The sequence below is a fragment of the Populus euphratica genome, unplaced genomic scaffold, assembly GCF_000495115.2.
Source record: "Populus euphratica unplaced genomic scaffold, PopEup_1.0 scaffold32.1, whole genome shotgun sequence".
NCBI classification, from domain to species: domain Eukaryota; kingdom Viridiplantae; phylum Streptophyta; class Magnoliopsida; order Malpighiales; family Salicaceae; genus Populus; species Populus euphratica.
Genome location: NW_011499861.1, coordinates 2,085,433 through 2,098,749, shown reverse-complemented (window position 1 = coordinate 2,098,749; position 13,317 = coordinate 2,085,433). Strand labels below are relative to the sequence as shown.

Below are 13,317 nucleotides of genomic sequence, written 5' to 3'. Positions count from 1 at the left end.
CAACTGAGCATGTGAAATGTTGCTAGTACTTTTATAACAATGAAAACCATATCATTAACACAAAGGGTCATCGAGATGATTTCAATGACTCCAAAAAAAGCCTTCTTTGGTTGCTTAAATCTGAAGCATGTGCTGCTTGATCATAATGAAGTGGCGAACATACTAGCGCATGCGATGAATATACAAGCGCTTTTTTTTTAGATTATATTTATTAAAATGCCAGATTCTCCCAATTAATTTCGTTATACCTAACTAACCAAGATAAAAATACAGAAAAGCTTTTGGATTTGAGTTAAGGAAATTTTACTTTTAAAGGTAATTTAGTTATTTTTATATGGTTTAAGAAAGTAAAAATTAAAAAGGCTCTTAAAAGCCAACTAATAAATGTTGCTTATAATGATACTTTAGTTATTTTATCATGCTTTAAAAATATAAAAAGATCAAGTTATTTCTTATCAATTTAATAATAATTAAAGAACCTTGCAGAAATACCACATTCCCCTAATAATTAGTTCAATAGTTTTTTTGAGAAGGGTAAAATTATCATTTTATTATTCTTATTCAAAGTATAATGAGTTTATATAATACAACCTTCATTCCTTTTAGTTTTTTTTTAAATGGAAATAATAGCCGTTATCTTCGTATAATAGGAGTGTAGCGATAACTGAGCATGTGAAATGTTGTTAGTACTTTTATAACAATGAAAACCATTAACACGTAATATTGAATCTGTCAAATTAATAAACAGTTATTAAAAACTATGATCCAAATGGATGGAGCTATATCAATTATATAATGGGAGAGTAATGAAGTTTGGAAAGAGATTTTTAGGAGTATAATAGTTAGAGTATTTGATACTATATTTTAAAAATATTTTAAAAAAAATTAATTTTTTTAAATTTTAAATTAATATATTTTTAATATTTTAAAATTATTTTAATATGCTGATTTTAAAAATAATTTTTTAAAAATAAAAAAAATTATTAATATATTTTTTAAATAAAAAATATTTTAAAACATAACAATAATCATACTCTCATGCACTCACTTAATTTATATTAATCCACTTTAACTTGCTAGTAAATGCTAAAGTAAAAAACGATCCGGCCTTCATTTAGCGAATTAGCCTACTAAATCAATCTCTCTAAATATGCACCCGCAAAAACAAGGCATGGTCGTTTTATCCGGGGTATATTTGGGAGGGCCGGTTAATTATTTTAAAAAACGTTATTTTTAATTCTAAATTATTATTTTTTGTTTTGATTTATTGATATAAAAAATAAATTAAAAATTAAAAAATATATTATTTTAATATATTTCTAAATAAAAAATAAAATAAAAAACAATCTTTACTGCTATTCCCAGCATTTTTGAACTTGACAACTGTGCCCATACTGAAATAAGAAAGTAACATTGTATGATACATAGATACTAATCCATCATAGATACGTGCCAGGAAGAATCCTTCCCCCACGTGGACAACATATGCTCGGATAAAGGATGGGATCGTGCCCCCTTGTGGATTATCAGTGGAAGCTCGATCAGGGCTCAACCTGAGAAGGCCCTTGACTATAAAAATTCATTTAAAATATATTAATTTAATATTACTTCCAAATGAAAAACAATTTGAATAGCATGAGCTGTGAACACTCCCGTGTAACCTGAAATCATGGGTGGTATGTGAATTGACCAATTTGCCCAGAATCCATTCAAGCCACGTGATCGTGGAACCCTATGGTAAAGAAAGATATGCGTATTTGAAAATGTTATTCAAATCATCTTCTTTTAAAATTTAATTTTTTTATTAAAAAATACTTTTTTATATTTTTAAATTATTTTAATATTCTAATCATAAAGATAATTTTTTAAAAATGAAAAATATTATATTAAAATATTTTAAAATAAAAAATACTTTAAACTAGATCAAATTCAAACCAGCTGACTTTATGTATAGAATACTCGGTGTGATCCGAAGAAGTTTTGAGATAGGTACCATTACTAGTTTTCATATTGTCGAAGTAGCATCACTTGTAAAACATATGCACGACTTTGTCTCAATTGACCTTGTTTCAGAGAACACGTTCCTCGAACCAAAAGTACCGAGGATGGCATTTTCGTCACGCAAATTATTCTCGGTCCATTCGGCCAATGGATTTTACTTGGTCTTCCCCCGTGTAATTAAAGTGTATTAAATGATAAGAACACCTCAATTATATATTTAGAAATTATAACTACGGATTTCCTCGTTTGATTCATTCGACTTGATAATCTAATTAATTAGGAGCTGTGTTCCTCAAATCCGCACCTCTCGCAGTCGGGGTTAAAGCCTTGTATTCTGAGTTGATTATATCTAGGTCCCTATAGTTTAATGAATGTATAATTGGTCTTCATTATTTTAAAAAATATTGTATAATTCATCCTTTGGCTTCATTATTTTAAAAAATATTGTATAATTAACCCTTAGCTCCATTCCGCGGCCTTTCCAAATTACTTTTTTGTTTTCTTCTTTTAAGAAAATATAAATAGAAAAAATAAGTGGGAGACAGGAAGATTTGACGAGGAAAGATTTGGAAGAATGTATAGGATGATAGTCAACATTGATCAAGTAATTATTTAAGCTCTTGAAAATGTGTCTGTATGGAGTGACTGTCAGTTACTATATAAACCACAAAGAAGACTGTTGTAATTAACTTCACACATGTTTCATGCAATAAAGAGGAAGAAGAAGAAGAAGATGAGGCACGCCACCTTAATTGCGTGCAGTAGTGGAAATAAAGGAGAAGACACTGACCGTGTCAATACGTGATGCTGACGTTTTCCCCTTTCTTTGCCTTTGAACAGTGAATGGATGAGTTCTTGGAGCATTTTACACATTTTTTACTTCCCAGCATGTAGATGGATCTCATGGATGAGGGTGAGGCGACTGGCGATTTCCAGGAAAGGGGGAGTAGAACTTGGATTCACAGGTTTCGTCTCGCAATTCTCCATGGTAGTTGAGGCCACTAATGGAGGAGCTAGATCTGAAGCTTCTTGGATGGATACTTGGGTGTTAGAATTTGACTTTCTGGTTCTGAGAGGAAAATGATTTGCTGACGACTCTCGATTTTGTTTGTGCCGCCATTGCATATGCATTCATTGTATTTATCTATTTGTAAAAGATTATTCTCGAAGCAACTTCACACGTGTCAATTAAATCCACTTCTTGAGTATAGTTGATGGTAGTTTATTTATATCAAGATTAGATAACGTTTGAGAATTTCACTTCTTGATTTGAGATTTCAACTGTAGTAGTTAAGGGAAGAGTGTATACTCTCTTAACCAATTAGCCAATCTCTTCAAGAGAAAGAGGAGGAGAATTTTAGATCAATTCGCAATAAAAATCTTGAATTTGACCTTCTTCAATTAAATTAATTTTATTGAACATGTATTGATTATATATATATATATATATATATGACGGGCAATCAAGTTATAAAACCATTTTTTTTAATAATATCATTTAATTTGCATTTATTAAAGTTGGTAAATGTGATGGGGGGAAAGTAGCAGCTGATCAGGAAAAAGAAAAGGACAACAATGGTGGAGCTTTCGAAAATAAGATTATAGCTTACACTAGATGGTTATCACATCATGATGTAGCTTACTCTAGATTATAGCTTTTGAAAGTTACGAATGGTGTCAGTTGGCTTTAAAAAATAATATAAAAAAGTTATAGTAAAAAAAATATTTAAATCAAGAAAATATTAACTTGATATAATTTAATTTATAAATTTTAAAAATATAATTTAATTAAAAAAATTAAAAATATATTTTTTAAAAGATATAATTTAATTTGATGAATTTTAAAAATATAATTTAACTAAAAAAATTAAAAATATATTTTTTTAAAAAATATTAAAATATTAATATATTAAATTAACCCATAAAATTTACAATTTGTGTTATGAAAATATAATAATTTTATATAAATTTAATTGAATTAAATTATAAAATTAAATTTTAATTAATTTTATATTAAAAAACTTGAAAAAAAATAAAAAAAAATTCATGTGAACTTATAAAGTTTATTATTAAATTTATAAAATTACGATAAGTTAATAAAAAATAAATTAAAATAAATTATAAAATTTAATTTTTAATTAATTTAAAATTAAAAAAAAAATATAAAATATAATATAAATTAACTCAACTCAAATTAACTAATTAAACCCGTTATTTTAGTGATAAAATTAGGATAACATCGTAATAACTATACAAGAACAAGAGTTCGTAAAAGAAAATCGTTGCCATTTGAATTGTAATGATTTTTTTTCTCTTTTGGTTTGTAGGATGCATCGAAGAAGAGTGTGTTGAATTTGTTAGAGAAGAAAGGGAATAAAACTGAATTTCAACTAGGATTCAAGTTTTTTTTTTTGTGTGGTATGTGATGATCAAGTTTGGTTTTTCAATCTGGAGCTGTTATGGTTGACGCTATGTTGTCAGGAAACCGGCTGTCGCTATGATAGCTGGTGTTGATGGAGGTGGGAAGACAACATCCCTTGGTAAGTCAAGAATTTAGCTACTAATTATTGGTTTTGAATTGAATTTTGGAAATGAGGTAATTGTTTTGAGTGGTTGGAATATTTACCTAAGCCAGTTTAATGATTGCCAAATTTTTAATGGTTTCTGGTAACATACACATTGAGAGAAGTGTGGCTCCAAATTGTGAGGAGGTTTGAGTTGTAGAATTTGACTTCGAAGCTTAGAGAGGCTTTATTAGTTCATTGCTTTTCTGAGAAGTTTGAGGTCCTAAATACAGTCTCATGGACTTGTGTTCTTGAGACTCTCTCTCTCTCTCTCTCTATATATATATATATATAACCTTTTTTGTTCCTATTGGTTGCTAAAGAAATGTGATCTCATTCGCTGCCGATGCTGCAGGAAAGCTAGCATATAGATTGAAGAAATCAGGGGAAAAGGTGAGATTTTGCTTGCTTTTGTTGCAATGTGATAGATGCCTTTACAAAGAGAGTATTAGGATACTGAAATTTGCATTATCCGTAGAGCTGAATTGAAGATAATATTGATCCAAGTTTCTGGCAACTGATTTGACATCCCAGGGAAAAAGTGCTCATTGTGATGAGGACTCAAAAGGTTCATGAATATGTTGTTGAATTTTGGCTCTTGACGATGCTGTTTTACCAAATACCAATTCTATCCGTTGATTCTACTGGTATGGATTAAGATTTAGATTTATTTTGGAGAATTTGAAAGTTGTAGCCTTTTCTTGGCTTGCAATTAAAGTGCATGGTCTATGTTTCAGAAGGACTTCCTTGTTCCTCCACACAAATTCCGTAATGAGTTGTGGATGTAGAGAAATGCATTCTGTATAATTTTTCTTGAATATATATAACTATCAATTGTATGGATTAAGAAAATTTAGAACGGCCCTTTATTTGAATGTTGTGTCATAGATCTGCTGGAAAAGCGTTGTATCAATTGCTTGAATATATATAACCATCACAGGGGCTTAGTTAAATTGCTATTGACTCCTAGGGATATGAATAAATTTATTACTTTGCGAATGTAGAGGGTGTACCAGCGAGTGCAGTCAGAGGACATAGTTCAGGGATCTTACTGCACTACTTGTGCACATGTGATTATTTTCTTTCCATTTTTTCTCGTTCGGCTTGAATTGTTGCTTAGTTTATCGTTTTGTCCTTTCTGAATCTCCCAAAAAGAGAGATTGTCTCGTTCACAAAAGGTCTTTCCTTGGGCTTTTGCTATCATTCCAGATACTTCTGGCAGCAGGTGATACATTAAGGGCAGCTTCCAGTGACCAGTTGGAGATATGGGCTGAAAGAACTGGGTGTCAGATTGCTGTGGCTGAAGGAGAGAAGGCCTAATCATCATCAGATAGACAACTACTTTAGCCTTTTGCCAATCTTTAAAAGTTTGAATACTTGGCATGGCTACTAACATATGATCTTGAAGTGTTTTTCAAATAGTTCTTTCTCAGGCTGTAAAGAAAGGGAAAGAACAAGAATTTGATATTGTTTTGTGTGACAGATCTTGATGCATGTCTGCAGATATTCCATGATTAGCTATCCAACTTCTATGTGCTTTCTACCTGTTATGTCTTAACTGAAACCTATATATATATATTTATCAGGTCTCTCCACACTAATTACAGCCTCATGGATGAGTTAAAAGCATGTAAGAAAGCTGCGGGGAAAATAGTACGTGGTGCACCTGATGTAAGCTGTGATCATGATGTTTTATATTCAAGTCATTGCTTCTGTACCATTTATTTCTGTCTCCAACACCATCTTTCATGGTCAATTTACACATTCCTAATCTGAAAGATTTTGCCAGAAATTTTAATCCTTTGAGATCTCTTGTTTGGTGTTTTATAGTTACAGTTCTATCTGGATTTTTTACATAAGATATATGGTTATAATCATCGGTTATGGAAAACTCGTTTTAGGGATGAAATATCATCAAGCAGTTGATAATTACTCTTAAAAATTGCTTTGCACTGCCAAAGACTAAGCTTGAACAATTCTTGTAGAATGGATCAGCAAAATATTTTAGTGATTGCCTCTTCATTTATATCGTGTATGTTCTCAACGTTTTTGTTGGCATTATTATGCCCGTGGTAATTTTTGGAAGAAAGGAACATTCTTAGAACAGCCAAAGGATTAATCCAAAAGGAGGAAAGGGAGAGAGGCCACAGTCTAAACATGATTATCTAGGTGCAGAAACACGACCTAACAACCTTTTTGAGGAATGAACAATTAGGCAAGTTACTGGCAACACAATCACCTACTGCTTTTTTCTGTTTTTCATGTATGTAATGTTTCCCGATTGCCACGCTTTGATGCTATTATTCTTTCTTCAAGTGTTAAACTTCTTGTTCAAGTCTTTAACATGCAACTGTGCTAACAGGTTGTTGGAATAACTGGTTTCATTTTGACAAAACTCAATGGTTCTGCTAGAGGCGGCTGTGTGGTATGCTCCAGTTTCAATGAATTCCTTTTGTTTCATGATTTTGGTGATTAGTGAGGCTAATTTCCTTATGCAGGTCAGTGTGGATGACGAGCCTGGCATCCCTGTAAAGTTCGTGGGTGTTGGAGAAGGTGTAGAAGACCTTCAACCCTTTGATGCCGAGGCTTTTGTTAATGCCATATTTTCTAAGGGACGTTCATGTCCCAGATGGTGTGAATATGCAAGTCCGATTTAATAATATTGCCAGAGATGCTTCATCATTTGAAAAGGTGATTGCAGTTGGCCATGATGCATATCTAATTTCCAAGCTAGGAAGGAATCTTATAATTTCTATCCCTGTAAACTTATCAAAGAAGCATGCATCTAAATGCACAACATTACAGAGGACGCAAAGGCAACGGCAGCAGCTGCTGCACGCAGAAGTGAACACAAATGACCCACAAAAATACTAAATTGCTTTTCTAAGATTATTATGTCCTGTTTTGAGTTCAAGCACGCCCACACACTCGCACACTTTGAAAGGCACATTAACATAAACTATCAGATACCTACAACAGGATATCAGAATACTGCAACGAGCATCTCATTCTTATTGAACAAATTAAAAGAACTCGTTAATGTTTGCAGGCAAAGCATTCAAATAGATAAAATAACAACATATTTCGAATCACAGAAATTCATAACTTGGCAGGAGGCATGTGATAGATGGTAGCGCGAGAAATGTAGACCAACTTCCTGGTTTTCTTGATTCTGAATTCGGATGCAACTGCAGTCAAGTTCCTTCCACTCCTCGCTACGGCCGCTTCAACAACCAACACCTCCTGCCAAGATAAATTTTTTAAAAAGATTGTATGACTGTACTATATCGGATAAGAATCCTCAGGCATGTAAAGCCAATATAATCAACACAGGTGAAAAAGTCATTATACAGAGTTAAGTACCGCATTGTAAGGCAACGAATTACGAGTTAAACTAAACCATAAAATAAATGCAGATGAAGGAAATTGAGTTGGGGGGATTCTAAACTTACACAAGTTAATTAGTCTTGAGGCTTTTTCTATATTGCAAACGAGACAAGCATAAAAGACACCAAAGGAAAAACTCACATTTAGTGTTGCTGCAGAGAGATAAGAGATACTTAATTCACCAAGAAACAGCTCTTTATCACCAGCCACTACCGTTCTAGCACAAGCAATGGACACTCTCTCTGCTATAGCTCCAACAGCGCCTCCGTGTAGCCCATTAAAGTAATTCTAGGACAGTAAATTAAAAAGACGGTTAAACAAAAACAAATCATTTTCAATCCCATTTCTTCATGAATTTTTAGAAAGCAACGAGTGAGAATCTTACACCAACAGCAGGTGAGACAGAGAAGATGCAAGAGACGCGCCCACGTAGGACATTGTCGACTTTAAGGAGATCGCGAATGAGATCAGAGTAGAAGTCTTTGGAGAAGGAGTTTTGAGGGAGAGAGGCATGGATTCCGACGTCTGCAAAAAAACCTTTGACTGCCGAGACATAATCTGAAGGCAGGTCTTTTGATATGGTTGTCGTGGAAGAAGAAGAAGAAGAGGTTTCTGTCATCTCTCCCTGCCTCTGCGTCTGTTTGCTCCTTCAATCCCACCTAATCTTCTGGGTAGTTATGCTCATAATTCTTTGATTTAAATCCTAGGACTGGCTCAAATAGCAAAATTTAACCTCCTGTCTAGATCCACACTAAAATTTTTTTTAGGGCGTGTTGGAAGAAAAGGGGAGGGAAAAAATAAAGTTGTTAGTTAATGACGTCCGCTCCTTTTTATTACTTTTTAATTTTTTTCTAATTTATTCAAAAAAAATATTTTTTTAATTTAATATTTTTTAATAAAATTTAATTTTTAAATTGTGAAAAATGAAATAAAATAAGAGAGAAATGCAATGTAAAATAAGGAAAAAAAACCTCAAAATAGATACAAAAAAAGATGCCTTTTAATTTGTAATTTTTCCTTATTCTCTATTGTCCCTTTTAAAATTTTAGTTTTGATCTAAAAGCTTATTTTGTTTTCTTTTTCTAATCTTTGATTTTTAAAGGATGAGAGAGAAACTTATTAAAAAATAGCATGAAAGAAAGAAAGAATATCCCATAACAAAAAAAAAATCAATCTTAATATAGGTAGATTTCATTTGACAATATGAGATCCATTGAGGTACTTTTTTTAAGCTAGAAAAGAAAAGGAATTTTCAATTTAATTTTGTGTTTTCAGACAATTTTTATAGATATTTTGAGTGTAAAACATGAAAAAATAAAATCTTAGAAGCCATAGGTGATAAATCATGACATTAAGTTAGAGATTTTTGCTTAATTTGAAGCGAAATTGCTGAATTGGGTTGTTCTGAAATTGTGTTGTAATTCATATGTAATAGATCGTATAAGTAATGGGTCTTATGGCTAGATGGGTAAGAGAAGAAGTACCAAAATTATTTGGAAATGGAATTGAAAGGTTGTAAGCTGGTTTGTCTTGAATTTTGCTGTATATGGCCGAAAATTTATAGTTGTGAAGATAGGGAATTTGGAAAACTTGAATAGATGATGTAATTTTTGTGTTAATTTTTTTTTGTGTTAATTGATGATATGTGAGTTAATTTTTATAGAAATTAGAGTGAATTTGGAATTATTGTATGATTTGATAATTGTGACCACGATATTAGAATATATAGGAATGTTAAATCCTAAGTTATATATGTGTATTTGGATAAAAATTTATATTTTGATATTTAATTGATTTTTAATTTTATAAATATTTATTTTAAATAGAAAAAATTAAAATTAAAATTATTAAATTTTATTAAGGTTATAATATAGATTACGAGTTTACAATGAGTTTCAACTCTTGTAAAAAATTTATTATATAAATATTTTTAGATTTATTTATGAATGTAAAAAAAAAATCATCATAAATGTATACGGACAGATGATGTTGTTTCCAAATATGAATTTTGTAATCGTAACGCTCTATATGTATGATGGTCAGCAGTGACTAAAAACAGGTCAACTCCCCAAATAAATAAAACAAGATCAGACAGATCATTCCCCATATGTAATTAGCTGGAAAAAAGTTGGCAATCTATAAAAAAAAGAAGCTGATTCATGTATTTATAATTTCTAAATCCTCAGAGAATAAGAAAAACACAATCGTCTGATTCTCCATATATTTTCTGTAATTTAGTGCTACGTTCCTGGTCCTAAAAGAATAACCAGAGTTAGCAAGATGCCTGAAGGGACTATTCAAGTTCTTCTTGTCGGAGCCAAAGGTCTCGAGAACACCGATTTCTTCTGTAAGATTCCTCTCCGTCCTTTCCACCAAAGTCCTAAGATATGTTTTCATAGATAGTGCATCTCGAGTGTGCTTTATGATCAAGGAATTTTTGGTTTATCTACAAATTCAATTTCACACTAACCATATGATTTCTTTCAGTGTTTTCTTTGAGTTTTATGTAAGATCTTGCTATGATCGATCCAGATTATAGGGTTCCCTGCAGTGATGTCAAAACATATCCATGTAATCTAACACTAACCATATGATTTGTTAGCGATCAGATCAGACAAGTCTCAACTTCTCAATTTCTAGTTGATGATTTTGAAAATCTACATACGATATTTTATTCGTTAGTTTTGTGAAATTAACCTGGTAAATTAATGCATTGATTTACATGTTCATGAGCAGCCAATATCGATCCATATGTGCTTCTCACTTGCCGATCTCAGGAGCAAAGAAGCAGTGTTGCTTCAGGTTCATTTCTAGACCCCTTTCCAAATATATTTTTAGGCATCGCACATTCAAGATTAATTTGGTTGAATAACAGAGGATGCCATAGATTTTTATTTAATTCGCGTTTGTGTCTGGGATCAAATTAGAAGGATATTTTGCTGATCACAACACATGTTGGTCAACGTGTAATGTATCTGTTTAAATCCTTCAGGAAACTGCAAATGACTCTCTCTCTATATATATATGTGTTTTCAATTGAATAAGTGACTGGTTTATGCAGGACAAGGATCTGAACCAGAATGGAATGAAACCTTCGTTTTTACCATTTCCGAGGGTACCTCAGAACTCGTTCTGAAGATAGTGGATCATGACACTCTCACGGATGATGATTACCTTGGTAAAGCAAGGTGGGTCACATTCATTTTCATCTAATTTTAATTGTTTTTTCACCAGGAAGATCGATATACCAAAATGTTTGTGGATTTTATCAATGAGGACCGTACTATGCTGTTAGTTCTGTATATGCATAATTATTTCTTTTGCATTAGAACATGCAAGGACTAAGATTATCTGCATCATATTCCATGTTGCAGCATTCCTTTGGAGCCACTATTCATAGAAGGAAATCTGCCAACAACTGCATACAATGTTGTCAAGGACGAGGAGTACCGTGGAGAGATCAGAGTTGGCCTTAGTTTTACTCCCGAGGTATTTTCTAGTTCTTCGGTTCTCCTACATGTAGCTCCTTTAGCTGGGTAATATCGATTCATTTCATGATCCTTTTGGGGCCTAGCTGGCTCCTGTGACCAAGAGCTCTACGATTTGTCTCAAAGCCATTACTGAGCAGTAAAATGGTCAAGTCCCGGAGAGACGGTAGATTCCAAGCAAGAACATGGACTGATATTTTAACTGTAGTATGTGAAGAACAAGTATTGTTCTGTTCATTTTCTGATATAATTACTGTTTTCTCTCTGTGATTTCATAACCATGACACTTTAATGTTTTATGCTAATTTTTCCCTAATCGCAATATCTCCATCCTGCAGCGTCGCACTAGTAGGGCATTTGATGCTGGGGAGGAGAGTTATGGAGGCTGGAAAGAATCAGCTTACACAGATTGATTTCATGTCTTCAGGGCAAGCTCATCGTTTTCAGATCCTTGGTGTTGAAAGTGAAGGGAAAATAAACACTTTGATTTGTTTTGGGAATTCCAGTTTGTACGGGTTTGCATTAATAAACTCTTCTAGTCTTTCTTCACGGATAAAATTGTTGTAGAGACCTGTGTTTCCTCACTTTGCTACCCATGGTTTAACCCAGTGGCCAAGGATAGTTTTGAGACAGGAATTTTATACACCACAGGGAATCTGCATCACTGTACTCATTTTCTACCACTGGGCGATGGTTAAATATATTCAACAGCTGAAACGCAATGTAAAACAGCCTTTTAATCCAAGTGATAGTGCTCATGTTACAATCATGCCCATATCACAGTGTATGTATATTAGGAACAAGGACAGCAAAAGCATCACCAGCATTACCAGAGAAACCTCCAGATAAACTGGAGTAGATTTTGAACAGGATCCGTGTTCAAGTTTCTAGTCTAATGCAAACCGCAACAGGAAAGATTTAGGAAGAAGTACCTAACTTCTGAATCACAGGTACAAAAACATTTCTGCAGAGGCCATTCCTCCTAGAGGCTCGAGTTCGTTCGTTCTTCTATATATTTTTTTTATCTCTTTGCACAGGTGTTGTTGCCCTTAGAACCCTTTTAGCCCTGCAAAAAACTGGCTATTGCAGATGAGCTGTCTCAGCTCGGATAGGTACCTGCTTCCCTTCAAGCTCAGCCTGAGAAGCTCCGAAAGGTTCTGATGCTGAAACGAAACCTTTCTCCCTTGATCAATCTCCTTCCACAGTCAATTTTTTCGTTGCGAGGCCAGTGGCGGATTAAAAAGTATTGTTAGCAAGAAAAAATAAAAGAAATTCCAAATTATTGACCGAGTAACGGTAATGTTAAAATGTCATAATTTTAGCATGATCTCTGTCAACATTATACCTTGCAATATCCCACAGAGTAATGCTCAAATAAAGGCTTTAAAAAAAAATTATTTCAATATATTTTTAAATAAAAAATAACACGCATTACAGTATCAAACATAACATAGCTCTTTTTTTCATATTTTTTTTTTAGTTTTTTTCTTGTTGTGATCTCATTATTTCCTCTCAAATCCTTATAAATGTTATGATTTCACATTAAAAGACGCAAAGATCTAAAAAGTCTCAAAAAAGAAGAATTAAAATAGCAATTTATTAAATTGTTTGGAATAATATTCGAAACTTTATGAAAATTAGAAGAATAACATCGAGTTTGCACCAAGATACATTACAATAAACAGTGTTTCCTAATCTCTTTTAAAATATTAAAAGGAATATAAAATTATTGTAAAGATGGATGCAGGAAAGAGGAAAAGATAAAGGATTGGGACAATTCTGCATGAATGAAGAAACAGAATCAAGACATCATCCAGGGAACAAGAGATACCTAAATTAAACTTGGATGATGGATAATTAGATGTACGGGTGGTTTC

At 32.6% G+C, this 13,317-nt stretch overlaps 3 protein-coding genes across 19 annotated transcripts; 2 read left to right on the top strand and 1 right to left on the bottom strand.

Annotated features, from left to right (window-relative positions):
• Window positions 1–4,248: 4,248 nt before the first annotated feature.
• LOC105124905 (cell division protein FtsY homolog, chloroplastic-like) lies at window positions 4,249–7,628 on the top strand. Of its 16 annotated transcripts, none has more exons than XR_842163.1 (6): window positions 4,249–4,541; window positions 4,921–4,958; window positions 5,044–5,212; window positions 6,152–6,780; window positions 6,928–6,990; window positions 7,064–7,628. XR_842163.1 is itself a non-coding variant. In XM_011025097.1 (5 exons), the coding sequence occupies exons 3-5, from the start codon at window positions 6,177–6,179 to the stop codon at window positions 7,220–7,222; spliced, it is 282 nt and encodes a 93-aa protein (XP_011023399.1). In that variant the 5' UTR covers window positions 4,249–4,510; window positions 4,741–4,960; window positions 6,156–6,176; the 3' UTR covers window positions 7,223–7,628. The 16 variants fall into 16 exon arrangements, 2 of the variants coding, with proteins under 2 accessions (XP_011023399.1, XP_011023398.1); XR_842160.1 differs by having other exon boundaries at window positions 5,775–6,780; XR_842151.1 differs by having other exon boundaries at window positions 5,044–5,314; window positions 5,354–6,780.
• LOC105124907 (uncharacterized) lies at window positions 7,552–8,737 on the bottom strand. Its single transcript, XM_011025098.1, has 3 exons — window positions 8,338–8,737; window positions 8,094–8,240; window positions 7,552–7,808 (listed from the first exon to the last, which is right to left on the bottom strand). Exons 1-3 carry the CDS (start codon window positions 8,569–8,571, stop codon window positions 7,665–7,667), a joined length of 525 nt encoding a protein of 174 aa, XP_011023400.1. The 5' UTR covers window positions 8,572–8,737; the 3' UTR covers window positions 7,552–7,664.
• A 1,247-nt stretch (window positions 8,738–9,984) lies between these two features.
• LOC105124903 (Calcium-dependent lipid-binding (CaLB domain) family protein) lies at window positions 9,985–12,213 on the top strand. 2 transcript variants are annotated; one of them, XM_011025093.1, is made up of 5 exons: window positions 9,985–10,299; window positions 10,689–10,754; window positions 11,014–11,140; window positions 11,327–11,441; window positions 11,779–12,213. In XM_011025093.1, exons 1-5 carry the CDS (start codon window positions 10,233–10,235, stop codon window positions 11,851–11,853), a joined length of 450 nt encoding a protein of 149 aa, XP_011023395.1. In that variant the 5' UTR covers window positions 9,985–10,232; the 3' UTR covers window positions 11,854–12,213. The 2 variants fall into 2 exon arrangements, with proteins under 2 accessions (XP_011023395.1, XP_011023396.1); XM_011025094.1 differs by having other exon boundaries at window positions 10,070–10,275.
• Window positions 12,214–13,317: the final 1,104 nt, after the last annotated feature.